This window comes from Cyanistes caeruleus, chromosome 24, assembly GCF_971803275.1.
Source record: "Cyanistes caeruleus chromosome 24, bCyaCae1.hap1.1, whole genome shotgun sequence".
Lineage (NCBI taxonomy): Eukaryota > Metazoa > Chordata > Aves > Passeriformes > Paridae > Cyanistes > Cyanistes caeruleus.
Genome location: NC_141724.1, coordinates 3,919,272 through 3,944,951, shown reverse-complemented (window position 1 = coordinate 3,944,951; position 25,680 = coordinate 3,919,272). Strand labels below are relative to the sequence as shown.

At 49.9% G+C, this 25,680-nt stretch overlaps 1 protein-coding gene across 2 annotated transcripts in view; it reads left to right on the top strand.

The window, feature by feature from the left end:
- The window catches only part of SYT6 (synaptotagmin 6), a 46,411-nt gene that overhangs the window by 5,092 nt on the left and 15,639 nt on the right, over positions 1-25,680 (top strand). Inside the window, exons 1-2 of one of the 2 annotated variants that reach the window (XM_086861840.1) lie at positions 4,583-4,980; positions 23,231-23,564. In XM_086861840.1, the coding sequence (XP_086717966.1) occupies positions 4,827-4,980; positions 23,231-23,564 (488 nt within the window). In that variant the 5' untranslated portion in view covers positions 4,583-4,826. Of the gene's footprint in view, positions 1-4,582; positions 4,981-23,230; positions 23,565-25,680 lie in introns of those variants that run through there. The other variant, XM_086861841.1, reaches the window with a different exon arrangement.

Below are 25,680 nucleotides of genomic sequence, written 5' to 3'. Positions count from 1 at the left end.
GGCACCAGGATGCCAAGTTGTGGAATGATGGAACCCCCTGAGCTGGAAGGATCCACCAGGACCATCTAACCCCTGGCCCTGCACAGACACCCCCAAATCCCACCCTGGGCATCCCTGGAGCAGTGTCCAAATGCTCCTGGCAGCCTCAGGGCTGTGCCCATTCCCTGGGGAGCCTGGGCAGTGCCAGCACCCTCTGGGGGAAGAAACTTCCCTGAGATCCAACCTAAATCCCCCTGACAGCTCCAGCCCTTTCCTGGGTCCTTGGGCAGGTCCCTCAGCCAGGCCAGGCTCTCACTTCATTCATTTTATTGAGCTTGTGGCTCATGTTGAAGGCAGCTGTGGAAGGTCAGAGCTCCCTGAGCTCTCTGGACAATGATTTTGAGCACAGCTCATTCTCCACCTCCCGTAGCCCAGCTCAGCTGATATCAGCAGCTATCTGATGCTGCTGGAGCAGAAATGGCTTTTTAGAGCTCCCAGCCCTGCCAAGTCAGGCTCCATCTCTTAACCTTGAGGATATGCAAAGATTCCAGGTCAATAAAATGTATTTCAGAAGTCTCACCACCAGGAAAGAGCTTTTGGTGGTAGTCCTGCCTCTGGAACCCTACCTGCCTGGATGCACACAGCTCCAAAGCCACCTGGCTCCAGCTCCAGCTTTGTGTGCAGCATATTCCAAGATGCCTCCTGGAATCAGAGCTTTTCAGGACACGGAGCCACATTTCCTTGCCCTGAATCCAACAAAGCCAGCCCTGCACAGAATACCTTGCTGGCACTGCAGGACAGGAGCTGGCAGCAGGGACTGCCACCCCCTGCCACTGTGGCCTTTGGGCTGAGCAGTTTCCTCCCAGGCTGTGCCCGGAAGGGAAATGTGTTATTTATCTTCAAACTCCTGATCTCAGAGTGTGCTCGTGCCTCAGTCCAGGGATTTTCATTTTAGGTTACAAATTCAGCATGATGCTCCCTCCCTCCCTCCCTCCCTCCCTCCCTCCCTCCCTCCCTCCCTCCCTCCCTCCCTCCCTCCCTCCCTCCCTCCCTCCCTCCCTCCCTTCTCCAGGAGTACAGTGTCTATAATTTAATAACTCCTCCCATACCCCAAGTTTCCCCAGGGACTGAACAGCCAAGAGAGAACACACAAGGAGGGAACCAACATTTATATTTCTGCTGTTGCTCTGTGCAGCAGATTTGATACTTAGCACAAAGTAATTGGTTTTTAAACTAATTGTATTGGACTTCAACTAATTCTACCTCCCTGTCTCCATAGGATAAAGTGCTCTCCTCCTGCAGGCAGGAATGAGGTGAAGATTTTGGATTTCCCGTTGTTCACACACCTTCAGCCACCCTGGAGAAGTGTGTGGAGGGGCACAGCAATGCACATCATGTTTATCCACAGATGACTCGGCGCCGTTGCCAAAGGATCCAGATCCGCGTCATTTTTCCTGGCAATAAGCTCTGGATCCTTTGTGAGCTGTTTCCAATTATTATATTAGCTGAGAAAGTAAACAATGCCATGCTATTAGATAGAGCTGGCACAAATAAATGCTGCTGCTCCCTCTCCAGACTTGATTATTATTAAGAAATAAAAATATCAGTTTCAAGCAGCTCCTAATGCAGATTAAATGAACAGCATGTTCTGTCTCAGTTGGACAAATTTATCTGTGATTCCAACTTAGCTGCACACATTAATGGAATCATGGAATGGTTTGGGTTGGAAGGTATTTAGAGCTCATCCCCTTCCAGCCCCTGCCACGGGCAGGGACACCTCCCACTAGCCCAGGTTGCTCCAGCCCTGAAATAAATCCCCTCCATTGGGTTTGTCTGGAGCTCACCACACTCATTAATCCAATTGCAGCGTGCTACGAAACCTCCCAGCTCCTCAAAGGTTTGTGCAACGCTTTCTCTGGTGCTTGGCTTCTGCTTTAGTGCAGGGAAAATGATCCTCTTCGGCCCCTCTCGGATTTTAGGAATTTTCCCACTCCCTGCCTTGTTCACTGAGCTGCCACAAGCTGCAGTTTTCCTTCTTTCCTTGCAGTTTTCATTCATGTTGTGCTCTTGTCCTCAGGGATTATTTCAGAGGCAGCTCAAGAGCTGCTGTGCTGCCTGTAATTTATTTCTCTGTTGGAGTCTGCCGAAGTTTACTCCACTCCCAGCCCTTCTGCTGCTGTGTTTAACTGTGGCTCTGCCTCTCAAGGGTGACACCAGGCCCCTGGACAGGAGCAGGGAGGAGATAAATGCTGCTCTGTGAGAGAGAGGCATCCATGCTTCCCTGGCTGCCAAGGGTACGCAGCTGCAGGGAAAAGCTCTGCCAGGAGTGGATATGGATGAGACAACAGCACTGAGCCCCTGCAGAGACCATCAGCTCTGCTAGATCTCTGGGATTTGGAAATTTGTCTCTCCTTCTTGTGCTGGGAGGTGCAAACGCAGCTTGGGGAGCAGTTTGGCCTCCAAGTACCAGCTCAGTCTCAGGCAGCTGGGAAAAGGAAGCCCTGGCCAGCCCAGGAGCTGTGCTGGGCTGCCCTGGGAGTTGCAGGGGGTGGGGATGAGATCTGACTTCTCCATGGGGTAAAGTGGGAACTTCTCACCAGGACATGGGAGGGAAAATCTGTATCCCAAGTGCTGTGTGTGTATGGATGTGGGAGAAGAGCACTGGGAACCAGAGCTCCTGCTTGGGACAAGCAGAGTTTGGATTTTCAGCTGCTGCCTGGCTCTTTCCCAGCCTTCTGTGCTGGACAATAAAGAGTGTCTAATGACATAAATTCAAAGGTACAAAGTGTAAAAAAAGTCTGGTTTTTGCTCTGATTTGTTGACAGTGTGGATGCAAGATCTTTTGTTATTGGTATCCAGCGAGCCTGGAATCCTCTGGTATGTAAATCAAGGTGAATATTTGACCCAAGGTAACTTTAAATTTAAAAGTAAAAGTTCTTGGTATTACCCTTGTAATAAAATTAACCTTTTTTCTCCCAAACTATTGAATTTTATCATTGATTCCTGTGTTACAAGCTCTCAATTGGGCATTAACCTTTTTCAAAGAGTTTAGCTGGGGTGGGTTTTTTTTGTCTGTTGAAATCTCTTTAAGATAAATTCAAATTTCAAATGCAAGACTGATATGTTCAAGGAACTCCTCTCGTGGTGCCAGTTTTGGTGGCTCAGGCAGAAACTGTTGCTGTGATGGAGACATGACATGATGCCTGGGGCTCATTGCATCCTTTTGGGTACAAATCCTTTGGTTTTGGGGCTCTGGGACACAAATGCCCCAGGGCAGGCAGTGAAGGGAGGGGCAGAGAAGAGGAGCTGTTCCCCCCCAGCCAAGCAGATGTTGTATGGACCCAAATCTCAGGTTTGAGGCATAATTTGAGCTTCAAGTTTCTTAAAAACTAAATGAGTGGGTGGGTTTAGGGAGTTTGGCAGCTAAATATAATGCAAACTCTACCTGAGCTTCATCTCTGGTTTAGCTTCCAGTGCCTGAGGCTCTCCCCAGTGAACTCAGAGTTTTGGGGCTGCTGGTGTCAGGTGCCAAAACAGCCTCAGCAGCAGTTCTGTGTGCAGCTCTGACTCAGCCTGTGGACAGCAGCAGCTCACGGAGCCCTGGCCAGGCCGGGGGGTGGCTGATTAAAAAGTCTCTGGTTGTGACCAGTTGTTGGGTTAATAAAAGGTTTCGCTCCCGTTGTCCTGGCAACAGAAGTTTTTGGGAGGAGCGGAGCTAGGCGGGGAAGTCGCTAGGCACAGGTGCCAAGTGGGGACAGGAGGGATGTGCTGGGGACGTGTCCAGACAGCCATGGCCTGGCCAAGGAGGGACCAGGGTGGCCAAAAGGGCCCTGATGCAGCTTTCCAGGGCAATGCCTTTGTGCTCCTCAGCTGCCACCCAGAGCCTTTGTGTCTCACTAGCTGAAGAGCTGGAGGAATTCTGCAGCCTAGGAATGGGCTATGGAGCAGGCTCTGTTGGGTCCTAGGTGCTGGTGCCACCCCTGTGACAGCTCCAGGGCTCCAGCAGGTCATTAACAGGAGCACAAACACGATCTGGGCACGCCCTGCTGTGCTGTGGGGCTGAGGGACCTGTGCAGCCTCAGCCATGGCTCTCCACAATGCTCATTAGCTGCAAGAAGTCATCCTGCTGTACATAATTTTAATTGCCTGCTCCACAATTGCCTGTCAAATATATGCTCTGTTGCGTGGCATGACCTGCCTGCTAAATTGCAACAGGGATTTAAAAAAAAAACAACAAAAAAAACCTGCAGAAAGTAAAAGGAAAAAAATCTAATTATGAACTAGAATGGCATTCTCAATCTCTATTGCCATCTGCAGCCTGGTGTGTTAGGACCAGCACAAACAAATCAATAAAACCTGCAGCTTTTCTTCTGCTGCCTTTGGCAATTGTGAGGAGTTTGTGCAGTGTTTGTGGGAGCTCTCTGGTTCCTCCTCTCTGGTAAAGTGCTGTCCTCAGCCAGGAGGTTTCACCGCTCATTTTATTTAAAAAATCCAGGGTTGGGACGTGAAAACTCTGCACCTGGAGGGAAAGCAGCAGTGAAAGGGTTAAAAGGAATTATCTGGGCTGCAGCTTTAATACGTCTCGTGTGGAGGACACAAAACTGAGTTTGGTAGGAGGTTCTTTGTCTGGAGCAGCCTTGGCAGTAAACAGAGCTGTGATCTCAGAGGCAATGAGGCTCCAGGAGCGCCGGGAGCTCCGGCTCCGAGCAGCGGCCGTGGGGTAGCTCCGAGTGACCAGCAGGATGGAACTGGAGTGAAGCTGCTCCTGTGGTGAGCCCCAAGCCCACCCTCTCCTCCTAGTTTGAGTTTCCTAGAGAGCAGAGGGAGCGGAGGATGAGGAGAGGGCGATGAGCGGTCCCAGGGAGGACGGCCGCTGTCGCAGGGCCATCAGCATCCTCACCGAGCTGTGCCAGAAGAAAAGCCTGCCCAGCTTGGACCTGGATACCTGCAGGGAATTCCTCCTGCTGCCTTCTGACCAGAGCCTGATTATCTCCGAGCCAGGTATGGCCCCTGCTCCCGTATGTTGGAGGGTGCTTGTGGTAGGCAGGAGGGAAATCCAGCCCCTACGGGGGGAAGAAAATGTTTGGGAGCCCCTGTTAGACCCAGGAGTTGGTCCTGGCACCCCTCTGGGAGGGTTCCTTCCCATTCCACATGTTCCATGGTGAAGTTTTGGGTCCTGCCTCACCTGTTGATGTGGAACAGGATGTTCTGAGCTGCTTCACCAGATAAAGTTCCTGTGAAAGTTCCTTTCTCAAAAACACAGGCTCCTGTCCTGTATGAAGCAAGGGCAAACCAACAAAAAAGCAGTAAAGAGCCGACTCAAGCCACTGGGATGGCAGGAACTGGTTGGTGCTACCCCAGTTTGAGAAATGGAGGGACTCACAGGGATTTCTGTTCATCCGTAAGGGATCTCTGTGTACTTCCATGTGTGTGTTCTACCTTCCCTAAGAATTACCTGAGTTGTTCCTGGTCAGGCTGTAGAGCCAGGGAGGGTCTCTGGTGTGTCAGGGATGAGTCAGGAGCAGGAATTCTGCTACATGGGTAAAGGGGCAGCTCCGTGTTGCAAAGTGGGGAATTTTCCCTACACCTGTTCTCACAGCTGCTTGCTCCAGAGAGCTCCTGCTGTCACCTCACAAGACATTGGCTGGGGCAGTTGGAAGCCCAGGCTCACGTGCTGAGGAGCAAAACCCTAAACCTCACAGCTTTTAGAACTATTGGTAACCTGCTGAAAGTTGCTTGTGTATTCCAACATTTTCATAGACAGCTTCTTCTAAAGTCCCCGTAGGCAATGATCTGTAAATCCAACGGATTTCACAGCATTTTTTACAGCATGAGTTTTCACAAACTTTCCTCCTCTGCTAAGCACACTGTGCAGAGCCCCTGTGCAGCACAGGTCCCCATCAGTCCCTGGCTAAGGCTTTCTGTGTCACCTTCCCTCCCTTTCTCCTGCCCCTCTGTGCCAAGACCTGGTGTTGGGGTGCAGCTGGCATCCCCAGGGCACAGGGCACCAGGATTCTGCCAGCCCTTGGTTTGCAGTGGTGCTTTGCGGATACCTCCAGGCAAATCCCTTCCTTCCACTTCACCTCTAACTTAATTCTCTTCCTGAAATGAGTTTGTTTCATACCTGCCTGCTGTGGAGGCCTCTTACCACTGCTGTGTCCTTACACATCACATCCCAGGCAGCAATTTTCTCTATTGCAAATAGATCAAACAGCTTGCAAACTTATTGCATCCATTTGGAATTCTTTACCTTGCAACAAAATTAACATTTTCCTGACTCTGCAGCAGAAATAAAATATAAATAAATAAAAAAATAAAAATAATAATTTTAAAAAATCTGTTCTGCTCTTGTTCTGGTCCACCCTGATATGACGGATCTGCATCTGTTTGTGAAGCCTGTCCAGGACCTTGTGTTCAGGTTGGGATCACATCATCATCATCATCATCATCATCATCATCATCATCATCATCATCATCATCATCATCTGCCTCCATCACAGTGAATGTCTGTGTGCTCTGAGCTGTGGTTTTTCAGCCCCAGCACCCCAGGCGAGCTGTGCCGGGCTGGCTGCACGAACAGCCAGGGCTGCTGTCTCTGCTCTGCACGACTGGGCCCATTTTTATGTCTAGACAGCACTGAGGACACAGTTTGGGCCTGACATGTACGAATATTTCTCAGCTCCAGTGCAATATTTACAGCTTTCAGTGCTGTAAAGCTGCTCCAGCAAGGGGAAAAAAATCTGTTAGCGTCAAGAGTTAACTACCAGTTACAGAGGTACCATGCCCTCCCCATCAGTGTCTGGATGTTTATCTAATTATCTGAACTGATGCTTTGTCCATTTCTCACATTGAGCAGGTTTGCTCTGGGTTGCCTGCGGTCCCGTGTTCAGCCCATCCTCACAAGGCAGGCAGAGGGAAGCTGGATTTGTGTGCTTTGTGTGGAGGTGGCAGATGGCAGCAGGCAGGTGCTGTGTCAGGAGCAGTGCAGAGGAGCCCTGGCTCCCCCCGGAGTGTCCCCTTGTGTGGGCAGCACAGCCCCAGCAGCCAAACGCCAAATTTGCTGGAGTCAAACTGGCCTTGTTTGTCATCATCTCGTGGAGTCCCTGGCTTCTCGGGCAGTTTGTTGCCTCCTGGATAAATATATTAACTGCTGGCTGGATCAGCTTGGCTTGTGGAGTGTCCTGCTGAAGTTCAGGTTGAAGGAAGCACTGCTGAAGCTGGAGCCAGGCTGCTCCTGAGCTGCTCAGCACAGGGGCAGCTTGGTCTTTTCTGCTGTTTCATGCCTGGATGGGGAGCAGTATCCTCAGGGAATGCGTGGATCCAAGAGGAAAAAAAAACTATGAGCATAAAAACATTGCTAAACAGTTTATGTAAGAGTAAGTTTTTGTATGGTTATTTAATTTCTTTTAAGCCATTGTGGACTGAGTGGCTGAAAGGGCTTCGTGAAGTGGATGCACCTCTACCCCCTGGTTACGTAAAGCTGAATCTGCTCCTCACAGCCAATGAGAGCTGCAGCATTTCTCTCTCCACACCCGGCAGAGGAGAATTGCAGGCTGCTGCCAAACCTGTCAGAAAAAAGAGGAGTTTGGCTGGGGAAGGTTTTTGGGGTGTGAGGGGCAGCTCTCCCTGCAGTTGGGCCTGTGGTGGTGCCAGGAATAGAACTGATCTCCTGGCTGGGGGTCCCGAGATGGAGCGAGCTGCAGCATCCTTTTGTTGTGGCTGGCTCCAGTCCTCCCTCAGAGCTGCCTCCATCTGACCGCTCCCTTCCCTGCCAGGCACTGGCAGTGGCACCCAGGCTGTGGGCAGTGACACTGACTGTGCTGTGGGGACAGCAGTCACCACAGGTGATGGCCTTCAGAGGATGGACTCATTCCCTATGTGCCCTGGAGGGGTGGTGGGAGCTCCTGGTTGAAGCTGAGAGGGTTTGGGGCACAGCTGTACTGAGGGACAATGTCCTTGGCTGACACCTGGAGAAGCTGACCTGGATCAGAGGCTGGACAGAGTTCAGAATAAAGCAGGGATTTATTGGAAGGCCTTAAAGGACATACCTTGGGCAGTACAGGAGCCTGGCCAGGGCTGAACCTAAGATGGACCTGAAAATGGGTGATTGGTCACAAGGTCTCACATTTTTTTAAGTTTTGGACCATCTGCATATTTGGGTTAATTGCCCAATTACTACTCCAGGTTATGAAGTCACATTCTTCTTGTTTTCTCTCTTCAGCCCACTGTTGTTGATGCTTTTGGGCCTGTAATGATTGTCCTTGGTATCAAGCTAGAAAAGGAATTGTTTTGTCTGCCTGCTCTGTGAAGAGAGCTCACTAACACTTCATATGAAGCTCAAAGCTACACACAGGGACAGCACAGAATCTGAAAAATATGAAAGTTAAAAATTAAGGCATCATGGCAGTGGAGCAGGGGACTCAGGACCCTGCAGGGCTTTGGGGACAGTGATCTCTCCCCTCTTCCCGTCCCCTCTGCCCATGGTAGTAGAGCTGCCACAGGCTCTGGGCTCTTTGGGATGCAGGGTGCTTGGGGTGGAGCAGTGCAGGTGCAGGAACTGGGCTTCAGGGACCTTGGTGAGTCCCTCCAGCCCGGGATGCTCTGTGCTCCTGTGGCACCTCACAGCCTCCCCTGAGCTGCTCCTGCTCCCTGGAGGCTCACACAGCCTGGATGAGGCTGCCAGCCCATCCCAGGAGATCCTGGGGGGGAAAAGGGAGGCTTGAAATGATCCTGCAGGGCTGAGGAGTGTTACTAAAGAGAGTAGGTTTTGATGGGATATTGGGAAGGAATTGTTCCCTGTGAGGGTGGGCAGGCCCTGGCACAGGGTGCCCAGAGAAGCTGTGGCTGCCCCTGGATCCCTGGAAGTGTCCAAGGGCAGGTTGGGCAGGATGGACAGTGGAAGGTGTCCCTGCCATGGCAGGGGGTGGGACTGGATGAGCTTCAAGCTCCTTCCCACCCAAACCAGTCTGGGATCTCATGGTTCTGTGACTGGAACTGGCATCTCATGATGTTGATTTAAAGGATGGTGCCTGGGTACAGGAAGAAATTTATCCTGGGATAAATACATCCCTGGGATAAAATCCTTTGATAAGCACATCCAGGAGAAAACCTCCGGGTTTGATTTCTACCTTCAGCCCTTCCATGCCACGACTTTCTTTAAACAATTTAAGCTGGTTTTTTTTGCCTTAGTGACCCATTTGTACCAAGCTTTGCTGCAGTGAGTGATGTGCAGAGGGGCTGCAGGTTTTCCCCAGCAGACCCTTTTCATCTCAGCGTGGTGAGAACCCTCCTCAAACCTTCCCTCGTGCGCTGATCCATCCCAGCTAAATGCTCCTGTGCTTTCCTGCTGCAGGAGGAGAGGGCTGGAGTGAGAGGAGGAAGCAGGACAGCTGGGGAAGACACAGAGAGACCTTCTGATAACCCATGCTCCCCAGCACACGGTGTCAGCTCTCCTGGGCTCCAGCCCCCAGTAATTCAGAGCACATTTACTGCTTTGCCCCTTGTGTGAACTGCTCTTTTTGAAGGGCCTGGTGCAGGCAGTACAGCTTCTACAGCACTGAACACCCTCCTGGCACTTGGCAAAGACTATTAAAATGTTAAACCAAGCACAGAAGTGTTCTTGCTGTGGGCAGAAAAAGGGGGGAATTTCTGGGCAATAGAGGATTTTTCATTGCAGGAATGTTGGTGCAGAAAGATCATTTTTTTAATTGAGAAATTGGTTCTGGAGTATTTTCTGGGGGAAAAATCCCTGACAGATTAGCTTGACTAATGGGAGAACTGATGACACCCCCATTCATGGTTATGGGATGCCTTCAGCCACTACCTGTGAAATATGGGCATATCTTGAATTTACTCACCAGGCATAATAACACACTTTGTGAATCACCATTCAAGAGTATTTGAAGTCAGTATAACAGTAAACATGCTCCAAGTCACACTGGCAAAGCTAATATTAATCACTGAAGCTTGAGTTTCCAGAGGCCCAGCATGTGAGGAGCAGCTCCTTGGGGCAGATTTCTATTTTATCACAGAGTAATGCACTTGCAAAATGGATCTTGCCTTTCCTCCCTCAAAAAAGCCAGCCAGAGCTACGTGCAGCAGATTTGCTCTTTAGCCCAACTAAACCAGGCTTGAATCCTGGAGGTACCAGGTTCAAACCTTGCTGCCAGAGGAAGGTTTGTAAAACTGTATTGAAATAAGGTTGAAACCGGCCGAGTAAATCGAGAAAAAATCGGATTAAATCACCTGTCTACAGACATGTGTCTCTACTCACGGACCAATGGCTCTCCAGCCATCTCTGGCTATGCTTTGCAATGGTACTGGTAAATAAAATGCCCCTCTGGAGCTCAGTGGAGTGTGCGTGTTTGGGAGCCCTGCAAGCACCTCTCTCTGCATAGGCGCAGCTTTGCAGCCGCCTAATTGCTACTGCTCGATTCATTCCCGAGGCAGAGCAGGGAGGCTGCTCGTGTTTGTAGCTCCGTGCGGAGCCGGGAGCCTGTTCCAATGCAGCTGCAGTATCCTCATGCATAGTCAGGGATCAGCATCCCAACTCCATAGAAACAGCAGCGGGATTGCTGCCGCCGGTAATCGATTCTTGAGAGGCATCACCAGGGACCGCGCTGAGGAGCTGCCACTGCTCTGGTGAGTCCACATTTCTGAAGTTACTTTAATGATTCTCTGCCTTTTTTTTTTTTTCATAACATAAAGCATATTTTCATAATTTTGCTTCAGCAAGATGCCTTTGCTGTCGAAATATTTCTCCCTGTGCTGAGACCTGGCGTGTGCTTTGAGCTGGTTCAAACCAGGGCACAGCCCGGCTCGGATCTTCCCCACGGTTTTGTGGGATGTATCCGGGAAGGTGTTTGGTGTTTCTGGGTTTACAGGTATTTGTTGCTTGGCATCCTGACTGTGCTGGAGTTGCTGCACTTGCTGTGTGCTCCTGGCAGCTGGATCGTCTCCCATGTGCGTGTTCAGGGAGATTGTGCAGGGATAAACGAGACCCAGAACGGGGGCTCCTGTCTGCCACAATTGTTAAATTTAACCATACCTCAACTACCCTTATTTCTCATAACTGTTTCTTCTCAGTACTCACATTTCCAGGTACAACTGAGTATTCTTTCTCAGGACCCCAGTTTCCCATCTCATCTTGGTTAGGCAGCTCTTCTACCTTTAATATTTGCCATTTCTGTTTCAAAGATGACAATCAGTATTTTCCATACCCATCTACATGTTGAAAAATCAGGCATCTTGTCCGTGAGTGTTTCCATCCAGCAGACTCCTTGAGAGAGCGATCGCGCTGGCAGTTGTTGGGGAGAGATGCAATTAAGTCCCTCTGCCATGTATTGTCTTTAATTATATTTGTACCTTGAAAAATGGCATCCTGGAGGGTCAGGGAGGGGATTTTTTGGAGTGATTGTCTATTAACTGTACATCTTCCCTGCCTTGGGGAAAAAAGAAAGTTCTCCTGCAGGGAGCTGGAGCCTCAGCTGCTGGCTGGGGGTGTCTCTCTGCTCAGCTCAGTTTGTTGTGCTGTAGCAGGTTCATGTTTGACAACATCACAGCAAACTGTACAGTGAAGCCTGAAGGCAGCAAGCCAAGAGCTCCCTTCACACCAGCCCTCTCCAAACCATCCTTAAGGCACACGGCCCTGGACAGTCTGGAATAATAATTGCCCAGGAATTCTAGCCCCTGCTGTAATAATCTCATTTTCTGTGCGTTTGTAGCTGCTGCAAAGAAATGAATACAGTTTTGTGGCATGGTGTGAAGTGATACCTCCTCAGTTTCTCTTTCCAGATGCAGCACTTCATCTCCTGGATGCTGGTGAGTGTTTGCTCGGAGTTGTTTGATCCCAGCTCTGAGCCTGGGCTCTGCTCAAAACGCTCATGCTGAAAGAATTGTGAGCTGCAGGGTATGGAGGGGTAGGAGCCCTTGGAAAAGGGCATCTCAGAATCCATTAAATCAATGTGTAGCACCAGGCAGTCCAGCCTGCACACTCCACTGCTGCACAGCAGCACATTGGAGGGGTTAAAGATCCTGTCTTTGCTCCAAGCTAATGGAAGCAGCAGCAGCTGATGGCAGGAGCAGAGCCATGGGGAGGAAGTTCTCACTCAGGGCAGCTGGAAAAAAAAAATGCTCTGTTCCAAACCTCTGCATTTCAGTGCAGGGTCCCTGAACCAGCTGCAGGCTCCAGGCAGTCCTTCCTGGCTGCTCTGTCTGAATCCAGCTCTGGATCTGCCAGCGCTGGCTCTGCTGGATGTGTGCTGGTGTCAGGAGTGTCACAAGTTGAGAGGCACAGAGGAAGAAGGACTGCTGTGGCTTTGTGTGGCTGTTTTGGGTCTAGGTGTCTCCAGCTTGAGGGCAGCAGGCTGGGTATCACCTGGCCTTTGCAGCACCTGGAGCCAGGGCAGCTCTGGAAGAACCCTGCACCTCCAGTTTTGGGTTTCCCATGGGGCAGGTCCAGGCAATAAGCGCAGCCAGAACATCTCAGGAGCTCAAGGAGCCCCTTGTGCTGGAGGGGCTCCATGTCCTGGGCAGGGGAGACTCGGGAAAGCCTCTGAGAAGCTTTTCAGTGCTGCCTTGTGCAGTGCTTGGGGTCTTCTACCCACCCTGGCTGAGGTTTTTGGGGTCCCCAGACTGTGTCCTCTTGTGGAGACTGGATCCCAGCACTGGGATGGGGAGAGAGCCCAATTCTGCTCCCTGCCAAGCTTTATCCTGAGATCTTTTCAAGGCAGCCTGGTTTTGGTGGGTTTTTGAGCAAAAATGGAGTCTGAGAGGGAGTCACAGGGAAGCCTTTCCCCAAAATTGGATCCCACTGTAGGAAGCCAGGGGCAGCAAAGTGGCAGCTCCAGGGTGGAGAGTCTGGGCATGGAAGCACTGCTGAGCCTGGCCTCGCTGGTGTCTCACAGCAGACACGGCTTTGATCAAGTTTTTGAAAGGAAATTTCAAGTTCCAGGGTTTTTGGTTGCTCAAGGCAGACAGAGAGAGAATGAACAAGTTTACTTGTTCCATTTGCTTTGCGTCCTGAAGCGCAATTGGATTTCTGCATCCCAAAGTGTCTGGATTGCCATGGTTTCCCCTCTGCCTGGCTCTGTTCAGCTCCAGCTCTGGATAAGAGGCTTCCCCCGTGCTGAGCAGCCTCAGCCAGGCCCCCCTGGCACACAGGGCTCAGCTCAGGGCCTGTCTGTGCAGGGTCACAGCCCGGGGGATGAGGATGCTCAGCGGGGATTTAACCCCAGCCCTGGTTGCTGTGTGTGTTCAGCACCACTGGGTTGTTTACAGATGTTGCTACAGCATATTGTGATAAAATGTCATGGGATTAACACACAGCCTTGTGCCATAATTGCATTCACTGTGGCTTATAATAGTTCATTAGCTTGTCATCAGTTAGGCAGAAAGCAATGACAACTCTTCCTATCACATTTATAATGCTCTAGAGAGCAGCTGATTAAGTCACAAAGTGACATAAATCACTAGGGAATGTTTCCTTTGGCTTGAAAAAGTTTTTTTTTTCTCTTTTTTGTCACTTTTGATAACAGAAATGCTGCATTTCTGACAGCACAAAGTTCCCCTTTGGGTTGCACACGCCAGCAGAAGTTTCAGTGACAAATCTGCAGCCTGGAGGGAAAGCCCAAATCAGTCAATAATGGCTGAAAACCAACATTTTTTTGTCTCCAGGAGCCTGTGATGGGTCTCCTCCAGCCCAGGCACTTCACAGGGGGTCAGTTCTTGTCCCTGAAGTCTCTCAGCACCGTGTGATGCCACAATCACCAGTGGGATTTGTGAGTGGTGGTGTGAGAGGGGAGTTCCATCTCCAGGTCCATCTGAGGAGGTGAAGCTGGGGATGGGCTGAGGGCTGTCCATGGGCACAGTCAAGGTCCAGGAGGGAATCTGGTACATTGGATGCTCAGATTTGGTGTTGCAGATTCTGTGGGGTTTCAGAGCTCTGTTCTGGCTGCTGCTCTGGAGGCTCCTCCTGCCCAGAGAGCCATGTGGTGCTCGCCAGCTGTTCAGGCTTTTTTCCTTTTTTTTGGGCAATTAACTATTTTTCTATTTTGTTTCAGTGGGAAAAGCACAAGCTCCAGGCCACCAAACTCTCATCCTAATTCACATGATGATCTTAGAGGCATTTTACAACCTTAGTGATTCTGCGATTCGGAAGTGTTGATTTTTCCCATTTTTTTGGTTACATATTCACATAGGGACATGAAGTGCCTCACAGTTGAGTCTGCACTTGAAAACCAACTTCGATGTGTCCCTCTGAATTACTCTGCTCAGATTTCCCTCTGGTTTTTTAAACTCCCCCAGGGCCCAGAGCAGCTCCCACTCCCGTGTCTGACGGCATTTGCCATCTGTTTGCTGGGTGAAAGAAGGACCAAACCATGAGCTGGAGAGCACCAGGTGGCAGAGGGTTTGACAGCATCTTTTCTGTGTTTAATTCACTCTTTAATCAGCTCTGTCAGACCACGAGGAGTGACAGTCCCCACCCCAGGGTGCAGAGGGCACAGGGACAGCACCGGCATCACCCACACCTCTGTGCTGCCTCCTCCAGGCCCAGACACAGCAGGAGCTTCAGCTGCAGCCTGGATATGTAGGCAAGGATAAAAACAACTCTCTTTGCCCCTTGCAGGCAGGGCAGAATGCAGGTGACAGCTCGGGGGTGTCCCAGGAGATCATCCTCTCACAGCCCTGAGGTGCTGAAGGCTCCAGCATAAAATGGGAAAGCCTCAAGGATGTGGCTGGGGATGTTGGAATAGAACTTTATTCCATGTGAAGATTTATGATTTAAACATTTTCTCTTTAATTTTAACTTGGAGTTTATAAAATTGGGGAATTTGCAAGTATTTGCGCTAACGAGCTGAGAGCTGCTATCCAGGACAGCAAATTCTCTCTGCTCTCTGTGACCAGGGACAGCACCCAAGAGAGTGGCTGGAGCTGTGCCAGGGAAGTTTAGGTTGGATTTTGGGGAAAGTTCTTCCCCCAGAGGGTGCTGGCATTGCCCAGGCTCCCCAGGGAATGGACACATCCCCAAGGCTGCCAGAACTCCAGGAGTGTTTGGACACCACTCCAGGGATGCCCAGGGTGGAATTTGGGGGTGTCTGTGCAGGGCCAGGGGTTGGACTTGATGATCCCTGTGGATCAGGATATTCTGTGAGTCGAAATTATGCAACAGTTAAAGGAACCACACTTTGGATGAAGTTGTCCTGTTCCAGTTCATTTCCCAGCTACAGAACCACATCCCCACAAGAAATACAGCAAACAGTGAGGAAAGCCCTGGCATTGCTCAGTGAAGCAAGTTCTGCCTGGCTGGGGGAATGAGGTTGCTGTTTGCTCTTGGGCCATGGATCAGCCACTGGAAACACTGGATCCCTGCAAAGTCTCCATATGAAGGGTTGTCTCCATCCTCAACGTGCAATAATGAGATGGTTTGAGTTTTATAGTCTTATATAATTACTCTCAAAATAGCTTCTGATTCATCCTCTCCTTTGAAGCTTATAGTTTGCATTCTGATAAGCTCTTGCATGGCAGAAACCCTGTGGTAGCAGTAAATTAATTTTTTAGAAGTTTTTTGTTGTCTAACTGAAACTTTGGCACAGCCAGTCAGAGCATTCCTGTCCTGAGCTTCCCAGGATCCATTCCATGGCTGAGTGTGTGCAGGAGATGAGGAGGCTCTGTTGGGGTTCCTGGGGAGCCTATGCTGGCAGGAGGAAGCTGGTGGGAGCTGATAGTGCAGGACTTAGTGTGCAAGGACTGGGGAAGCACATGAAAAAATCTCATTTTAGCTTCCAGGGAGACTCTGTGGCTGGGTGGGGCTTGGAGCATCCTGGGATAGTGGAAGGTGCTCCTGCCCATGTCAGGGGGTGTAAGGAGAGGAGCTTTAAAGTCCCTTCCAACCCAAACCATCCCATGATTCTACGATTCTCTGTCTCCTACCAGAACATCCCCTCCTGAGCACTCCCACTCCTCTGCTTTGAGAGGGACCTTCGTCCCTAATCTCTGTGTGATGAGCTGAGTGTGAAAGTGCTCAACAAACTGTGAGAACTTGTTTCAATTCACATTCCTTGTGCTGTCTTCTGTGGAATTACTTGTGGTTGGTATGGAATAACAAAACAAGGCTTGGGCATGTCCAGAGCAGCTGGGACTGGCTGCCTTCACCTGGAGAAACCTGTCCTGTGGTGCTGGGAGTGTGGACAGAGTGGGGGGGGGGTCTTTCAGGGTCTCCCTGGATGTTTAATACCATTGTGCAGCCCTGCCCAGCTGAGAGGAACAATCAGTGGATTTTTACTTTCATGACCAAGAGATAAAACCAAGCTGGCTTGTGACAGGGACAGGACCCAGGGAGTGGCTGGAGCTGGGTCAGGGGGGTTTGGGTTGGATCTCAAGGAAGTTTCTTCCCCCAGAGGGTGCTGGCACTGCCCAGGCTCCCCAGGGAATGGGCACTGCTCCAGGGATGTCCAGGGTGGGGTTTGGGGTGTTTGTGCAGGTCCAGGGGATGGACTGTGTGATCCTGGTGGTTCCTTTCCAACTCAGGATACTCTATGATTCTGCTTCTTTCTGAATGGGTCATGGCACCAAGTGCTTCTTCATCTCCCTCTCCCCCAAAACTCTGGGGGTGCAGCCCTGGACTGGTCCCTGTCCCCGCGAGGGAGCAACAGCTGAGCTCTGGCTGCTCGGAGCAGGGTGTCCACAGGTGACAGCTGACATGTGCTCCTGGTGCTGGGATCACTGCCAAGGCAGGAGAAGCCAGGAGGGTCTAAAAAGCCGTGTTTGTGACCCTCAGAGCCACAGGTGACCCATGGGGTTGGGTGTGCTGCTGCAGGGGCTCTGCATCCCCTCCCACCTGCCACAGCATGAGGGGCAGCAGGAGCTCTGCCCCACACAGATCTGTGTCCTGACCTGGCCCTTTGACATCTGCTGAGGAGCTGATGAAATATTTGAATGCTGAAATATTTCCCCCTTGCCAGGACCCACCTGGGTGCTGTTTGAGCAGCAGCTGGGAGCTGCCAGGCTGCCTGTGAAAAGCGAACTGACGACAGCCAGACTTTGAAGTGACAGCTCCTAATGACTTGCCTAGCTCAGGAATATTTCAGGGCATATTCCTGTAGCTCCTGCCTGCCTGGAGAACACCACCAGCAAATCAAGAACTCGATGAAGTTTCAAATGGGAGCCAAATGGCAGTGGGGGGGCCTGAAATGTGACAACAAAGCCATCAGTAGGACACTGGCATGCTGGACACAGCCCCAGCAAAGAGGATCGATCAGAGAGTGGGCTTGCAGTGCTTCCCACAGAGCCTGTTGGGGTAGGAACAGGGGGTGTGGGGGTGGCAGGCACAGTCTGACTTGTACCTTTTGCTCTGCTGCCATTTCTGAGGCCGTGGAAGGCTTGGGCAGGGATGAGGAGCTGGCTGAGGACTGCACAGTGCTGCACTGCAGCTCACCTCTCACCCAGCACAGCATCCCAGGATTTATAAAGCAACCAGCTTCCTTTCCAGAATGGCTGTTGCAAAGGGCTCTGCTTGCTGCTGCCCTCCCTGGTGCCCCTCAGGGTTTGCTCTGTGCTCTGTCCCCAAAGGGGACATTATTCCCTCGTGTCACTGTGGATGCTACTGGGGGGTTCTAATACGTGATTTCAGTTCCATCCAGTCCCTGTGCCTTCCTCCAAAGCTGGGCAGCTTTGCTAAATAAACATCTCCATGGCTGGGGTTTAATAGAACCCTTCCTCCTCCTCCTCCTCTGCAGCTGCTGCCCTGTGCTCCCCCCTGTCCTGGGCTTTGAGATCCACCACAGCTCCCCGTGCCCAGTTTGAGCCCTCAGCTCATCAGGCTCACGTTGCTGATGCTCCTCAGTTGAGAGAAAATGGGATCAGCAGTTGGCCTCACGTGGTGTGTGGTAGCCCCAGAGCTGCCTGCTCTCCTCCAGCAGCACCTCTTGTAGTAATCCATCACTCGAGTGCGTGCTCCCTGCAAAGCCCCGCAGAAACAGAACAATATATCCTCACAAACACTTCTGCAAGAGAAAAGTGTAGCAGAAAAATAAACAGAGAAGCCTGGAAGTATCGGCTGGGGTGGTGTGGGTGGTGCTGGGTGTGTGGCACTGGGGAGGCACTCACAGGCAGCGTGAGTGAGGGGATCACCACAGCCCCTGGAGCTGCCCTTCCAGGAGCCTTGGAACTTCTGTGGGAGGATGTTCCATGCTCCAGGCTGCAGCTCAGAATAGCCAGGAGCTGCTTTTGCAGCTGAAGGGACCCCAGCAGACAGCAAAGCAGCCTGAGCTCTCCCTGATGCCCAGATTTTCCGTGATCCACCAGAGGGCTTAGGAGGAAGAACCTGTGACAGGGCAGATGTCCCTGGGCACCTGGCAGGGCCAGGCTGGTGGCTGTGTCTGGCAGAAGGTGGCAGAAAATCAGGTCAGTGTCCCCACTCCCCTGGTGAGGGGCTCCAGGGCCTGAGGAAACCTCACAGATGACAAGGGAGGAAGGGGACAACCAGGTCCTGGAAGCTGGTGGCATCACCCTGGTCCCACGCTGCACCTCAAGGAGGATTTCTAGCCTCTCCAACTTCCACTCGTGCCATTCCAACTTAAACTAAGTGCAACAGGTAGCTGGAATAACTAATGGCTGGTGGAGTGCTGAGAGAGCCATCAAATATGTTGTGTTTTCTTTGTAGGGAGTAGGTGGAAGGAAAACTAAATTACATCTTTGGGATATTAAATATAACTCTGCACATTAAACTCAGAGTTATCCATGAATCTCTTTAATGACAGTGCAAGCTGCTTCACAGCAGTAAAAGTCAATGTTGCCACAATTAGACCACTATTGTCTTGCAGTTAATAGACTGCTCTAATCATGACTTTGTCATATTATTAATTGCTTTTGGGTTGGACTTTGCAAATTATCCCCTTTGGCAACTCAGTTTGGGCATTAGGAAGTCAGCAGGGACATCAAGCTGAAAGGCAGCTTGAACGTATCTCTTCATTAGCTCCATCCAGGATGAAACAAAAAGGAGGGTTGGCTGAGGAGCTGCTCCACGAGTCCACAGACACTGTGGTGGGAAGGGCTGGACTGACCAAGGAATGTTTGCCCCATCCTCAGTTTGCTTTTAGCTCTAATTTTACATTGCAAACCACTTCTTTCTTTCTCCTTCCTTGGGCTGTTTGTCTTTGATTAAAAGGCAATAGGAAGTGGTGAACTTGGAAACTGCTGCAGTTTTGAGCTTTTTAGTGTGGTTCAGTACCAAGGGGTTTGGGTGTTACAAAATGAATAAAAACACAGACCAAGAAGTCAAAGGAGAACTGGGATCAGTTTTGGGTGACAGTGAGAGAATCCAGTCTTGTTTGTGCTCTTGGTGTCCTCATCGCTGTCAGCTTCAGGTCTTTTATGTGGTGTTTATATATTTTATATTTATTAGAATAAATATATAAGCTCAATGGCTTATCCTAAACATATCAGCTCAAGCAGGTAGATTATAGAATCACAGAATCATGGAATACTGAGGGTTGGAATGAACCTTAAAGATCATCTGGTCCCAAATCCCTGCCAAGGGTGGGGACACCTCCCATAGAACAGGTTGCTCAAGGTCTTGGCCTGGCTTTGAGCACTTCCAGGGTGGATCCTCTCAGTGTCCATGTCCATCCCTTCCCTGTTTCTCTTTGCTCAGGAGGGAGCTCTGTCTCTGCTGCCCTGCAGCCAAAAGCATTTTCCAGCCAAAGGTTCCCGGGGAAGCAGCGCTTGCTCCCGGGTGGGGGGCAGGCTGGAAAACAGCCATGTTAATTTGTGTTTACAAACTCCTTTTTCAAGCTTTTTATTTCCAATTACAAGTTGTAATAAGACCTATTTTCCAGCTTCACCCATGTCTCCCATGGGAACTGGGTGAGGATGAGGGAGCAGCAGTGAGTTTGATGGGACTGGAGTGAGGAATGGCTGGAGCTGCTCTGCACTTGCACCACAGCACTTACCTGATAATAAAGTGCCAAATAACTGTGAATTTTTAAGAGAGAAAGAGAATGAAAATGTAGCTCTTGTCATGTTTTTCCCCAGGTGGGACATTGCTCAGAATGATGATGTGATTCTCCCTTCTGATCCTCTGGGATCTGAGCTGCTCCTGCATTAGAGCCCTTCCTCACTGCTGGATGCAGGCACATCCCTCTTTTCCCTCTTTTCCCTCTTTTCCCTCTTTTCCCTCTTTTCCCTCTTTTCCCTACCCCTTGGATCCAAACCTTGAAGAAGGGGGGTTAATATCAACCAAGGAGCTCATCCTTCCCCTGGGCTGAGGTGTCCTTTGGGGGAACTGGCCTTACCTCCACTGGTACCGGGAATACCAAAGCAGCCTCTGGCCCCCGGGGCATTTTCTCTTAGGTGGGGAATTATTTTGTTTTTATGGTTTATTGTAAGTTAAAGGACATTTAAAGCATAGCATTTTCAATAGCAGGTATTTTTTAGAAATTAACTGGTATTTTCAATTTAATAAGGGAAAGCTCATTAAATCAATGAAGGTCAACTCTGTCCAACTGATATTTAAGTTTAATAAGTCACAAAAAAGTCTTGGACAATTCAATGTCATCTTCAAACAACCCAATATTCTAAGCAGGCAGATGCTTAAAAACTGTCTGTAAAATTCTGATCCCTTCCACTTGTGCTTTGTGTCAGCTGTCAGAGGAAGGAGTAGGAGGTCATGCATAAAAGTATCTGTGAATCTTGTCAGAGACATTATGAATGCCAGCCCTGCAAGGAGTGACAGAAACCAGGATCTTTCTCAAGCTGGCAACAGGTTTTCTGAAAGGATAATTGATTATTTCTGATGGTTTCCATTAATGAGCCTGCTGTGGTGGCAGGGACATGTAGCTTATAAAACTCCCTGGAATGGGTGGAAATATATTTTTAAAAATCTTCTCTGTCATGCAGGAATTCCCAGCAGTGAGAGATACTGCATTGCAATGATTTCCTTTGTACCAACACAGACATATTTGCAAAAAGTCCAGGTTCTTGAGTTTTCTTATGAATGTTTGACACTGAGTTTCCTGGGCACCGTTCCAAGATTTAACTCAAAGGATAGGGAAGTGGAACCTCTGTGCTCTTGGCTTTGGCAAGAATACATTTAGGCAAATCTCTGAGGAAGCTCTGCTGCTGACTGGTACAACCTTATTTATTATTGAGTAAGATGGGACCTGTTTTTTCACCCCAGCATCAATCTGTGTTTCCACCTTGGAGCTACAACAGAAAATAAATGACCTGTACAAGAGGCTGGGAAGGGAAAGTGAAGTTGCAAAAACCTCTGGGTGATGTTTATCTATCCCATCCCTTCCAGCCCTTCCCTTGGAGTCAAAAACCCACAGGCATCCAGGGAGCTCTGCCTGCAGCTCCTGCCGGATTTGCTGGGCTCAGTAATTTAGTGGAAAAACAAAATCCTCCAGGACATCAGGAACAACAGATGGCTTCCCAGGCACTGCACAGGGCTGGCTTGTTCGGGTGTGGATGTCACATTTTGTGTCTGATGCTGCCTGGAGATTTCACTTACGGGAGCTGGCGCAAGAATCCCAAATTTGCAGTGGTTGCTGCATTCCCAGAGAGACCCGATCAAAATTTGACAATACAAATGTGCTCCTGAACACTTTGCTGTCGTGGTTCACCAATGGTGGGTGGGGGGATTTGTTGTGATTGGGGGAGTTTTTCCCATATTTTTTTTAATTCTGTTATTCATTCAAGATTAAAAACCTAGTCATCCCTCGTATTTCACAGATTTTTTTCAGCCTTAATATCAAGGCAAGGTTAGATCTAGGGTCTAAGCAAGCTGGTCTAGTGGAAGGTGTCCCTGCCAACAGCAGGGGGTGGAATGAGATGATTTTTAAGGCTCCTTCTACCCAAATCATCCCGTGATTCTATGATTAAATGTCTTATTATAGCTTTACAAAACTAAACGACCGAGGGGAACAGAAGGTGTTTTATGGCTCCTGTTTAAGGCAAAGCACATCAGGAATTATGTTTAGAGCAGCTGAGATGTGGTATAGAGGGGAGTTCCCCAGCTCAGAAATGCTCAGGGCACCCACCCCATTCCTTGGGGCTCAGGTAGGGAATTCAAATTCACACAAAACATTTATTGTCCAAGAATAGACATAAATAGGGTGGATAAGAGGTAATGCTTGTTCTATATAAACTTTTGGGGGTTTTGGTGTATTTTGTTTGTCTTTCTCTCATGACTTGCACTTGGGTAATTTAAGGAGTGTGGCTTTAGTGGGCACTACAAATAGCACAGATCAAGGAATTGTCCATGAGCTCAAGTCAATCCATGATGGAATTGTCCATGCTGAAGACTTACCTCCAGAACAAAACCTGCCTCCTCCATCAGGGACTGATATTCCTTGGAATCCTGATCTCTTGGAGTTTTGGCCTGAGAGAATATTCCTGAGGAAGCAAAAATAGCCAATGTTTATCTTTGTGCAGTGCTGTGAATCATTTCACAGCATAGATTATATATATATATATATATATATATATATATATACACACACACATGTATATATATCTTCCATTTTCCATTTTTCCTGATTCGTCAGCCACACGTAAGGAAGCTCTTTCCAGAAAAGGACTGAAATACACCACACATGAGGTAAAAGTGTCTCAGAGCATCAGAGCACACCCGCAGCTCCTGTGCTGTTCAGAGTGAGGAGGACTGTGTAGTACCTTCTGTACAAACTCCTGCTATGTTTGGTTTCTCCGCATCAGCAGCTTGTGATTAGTTTTTCCTTGGTGTTGGTATTTACTTTTTATTCCCTATGGGCACATCTGGACAAGATGTGGGTGCTCATAGTACAACAGCAATCCACTTCCAGGACCCTGGTAGATGGATTTTTTTCATTACTGTGACTGAGTAGCTGTGACACGAAGCAAAAAGGCACTTTCTGTGGTACAGCACCCAAGCTTGTTTCTATCATGGAATTGTACCAGTCTCCTTGATTTCAGACTCAGCAGTTTGCTGATGCCACAGAACAAACCAAGGATGGTATTTTATAGACAGTTGAAGCATCAGGGTGTAAAACTTCACAGTTCTGCCCATATGGAGACACCCATTTTCTCCCCAGGTGTGTCCCCAGCCTGTCAGGGGGTGCTCACTTGGTCTCTGGCTTGAAGAATATGCTAAGAGCTCTCCATTAGTTGTGATTTAAGTCCGTTTGGACCATTTCTTCCTTTTACTTATGATTTTCTCCCCATCCATCTCTTCTTTTCTTCTTTCCCATCCCTCCCTGTCACTTCTCTCCCTCAGAGCTCTCCGTCAGCCTCCTTGCGGTGATAGTCATTGTGTGTGGCCTGGCCCTGGTGGCAGTGTTTGTGTTCCTCTTTTGGAAGCTGTGCTGGGTTCCCTGGAGGAACAAGGCCCTTTCCTCCCACCTGGCCGTGCTGCGGAGTGAGGCAGGCAACAAGACCAGCATGGCAGACAAGCTCAAGGACACGGGGGCCATCAGCTTCCTGGAGGCGGCTGTGAAGATCAGCCACACTTCCCCGGACATCCCTGCAGAGGTGCAGATGTCCATGAAGGATCACATCATGCGGCGCACGCGGATCCAGAGGCAAACCACAGAGCCGGCATCTTCCACCAGGTGAGGGTGGGGTGGGGTGGGATGGGATGGGATGGGATGGGATGGGATGGGATCCATGGGATGGGATGGGATCCATGGGATGGGATGGGATGGGATGGGATGGGATGGGATGGGATGGGATGGGATGGGATGGGATGGGATGGGATGGGATGGGGTGAGATGGGATGGGATGGGATGGGATGGGATGGGATGGGATGGGATGGGATGGGATGGGGTGCTCAGCTTGAGGTTGGAGCTCATCAGGCACTGCAGCTCCTCCTGAGGGGCAGCTCAGGATGCTGATCTCAGCTCTCTGTAACAGTGGCAGGACCCAGGGAAGAGCTGGAGCTGTGCCAGGGGAGTTTAGGTTGGATCTCAGGGAAGTTTCCTCCCCCAGAGGGTGCTGGCACTGCCCAGGCTCCCCAGGGAATGGGCACGGCCCTGCCAGAACTCCAGGGAATGCCCAGGGTGGGATTTGGGGGTGCCTGTGCAGGGGTTGGAACTGGACTTTATGATCCTTGTGGGTCCCCTCCAGCTCAGGATATTCCATGATCCTGCTGGGTGGGGATGAGGTGCTCAGCAGGGACACTGCTCTGTGAGCAGCTGGAGAGGTGGCAGGATTGTTGGATGGAGCCAAGGGTTTAGATACCATCAGGGAGACTAAAGAGAGCATCTACACACCAGATTACTGACCAAAGCTTGGCCATTAAACAATGAATGTGTTAAGACTGGCTCACCATGGCTCTTTTTAAAAATCAGGGATTTGATCCCTATTACTGCATGACCTCATTGTGTCAAGTCACCCGCATGTTTTGGCCACTTTAATTTTGTTCCAGCATGAGAGGCAGGCTGAAGTATCAATGATGCACCCTGTCAGACAAAATTAGGCCTTTTGGCTCTCCCTCTCTGTTGTGGCTCCTGGCAGAAGCAATTAGATCAGCACAATTGATGGATTGCTCGTTGCACGAGGCCAGACCCAGCTGCGCTTGGTGCTTGTGCTCAGATGGGGACAGAGACATCAACATCATCCTCAGGAATTCAGGGAAAGGCTGTGTGAACCTTGGGACACCCTCCCAGCTTGGATACTGAGGAGAGATTTAGATTAGATGTTAGAAAAGTGTTCTTTACTCAGAGTGGGGCAAGGCCCTGGCACAGGCTGCCCAGAGAAGCTGTGGCTGCCCCACCCCTGGAAGTGTCCAAGGCCAGGTTGGAGCAGCCTGGGACAGTGGAAGGTGGAATGAAGTGAATTGTGAGGTTCCTTTAAAACAAACCATTCTGTGAAATGCAGCATCTCTCCTTGACACAGAAGGTGGTGAAATGGCGACAGGAAAGGGATGGCAGGGTCCTGGCTGTGCCCCAGCACTCCTGTTTGCCTCGCTGGTCATGCCTGGGACGTGCACAGTAGTGTGACAGGGAAATCAGGCACAGCTCAGAAAATAGGCTGTACTTTTGCAGGATTAGTGAGGCATGGATGGCAGTCCCCTGTTTGTAGGAGCTAAGTTAGATCAGCACGGTGCCACCTGCGTTTGTGATCCACACTCTTTTATTTATCCACACTGTGTTTTGGGCAGCTGATTCCCTCTCTGCATGCACACACTCCTTCTGCTTTTACTTCACCTTTCCAACAGAGGAGAAAAAAACCCTCAGCCAGTCTGAATTAGGACAAACAAAGTGGGACTTGGCTGTACGTGGGCAGGTTTCAAACCCACTTTCTCCTTGTCAGGTTCTTCTGATTCACAGCCCAGCCTAACCCTCCCCAAAATACCTCTTAGGAACATGCCAAGGCCTCCAAGCACCACATATCACTGAAAGCTAATGCTCTGGCTGTAGAGTTCTTAGTTTGGTTAAATAACTCTATAAACTGCTCTTGTAAATGCCAGATAATCTGAAATAATGCCCTCAGTCCACAGAAAGCTTTTATGCTTTGTTCAGATAAAGCTTTACTTACATACAGCTTGTGCTGGAGGAGAGCTCAAGGCAAGAGACGCTTCCCAACGAGGCTGTGCCTCCCTCCCTGTCAACAATTATCTATCAGTCTCTGATGAGTCTGTTGGAAAAGTTTGGAAGCAGCAATACCCAGCAAAACCAGGCTGGATAGGGCTTGAAGCAAGCTGATCTAGGGGAAGGTGTCCCTGAT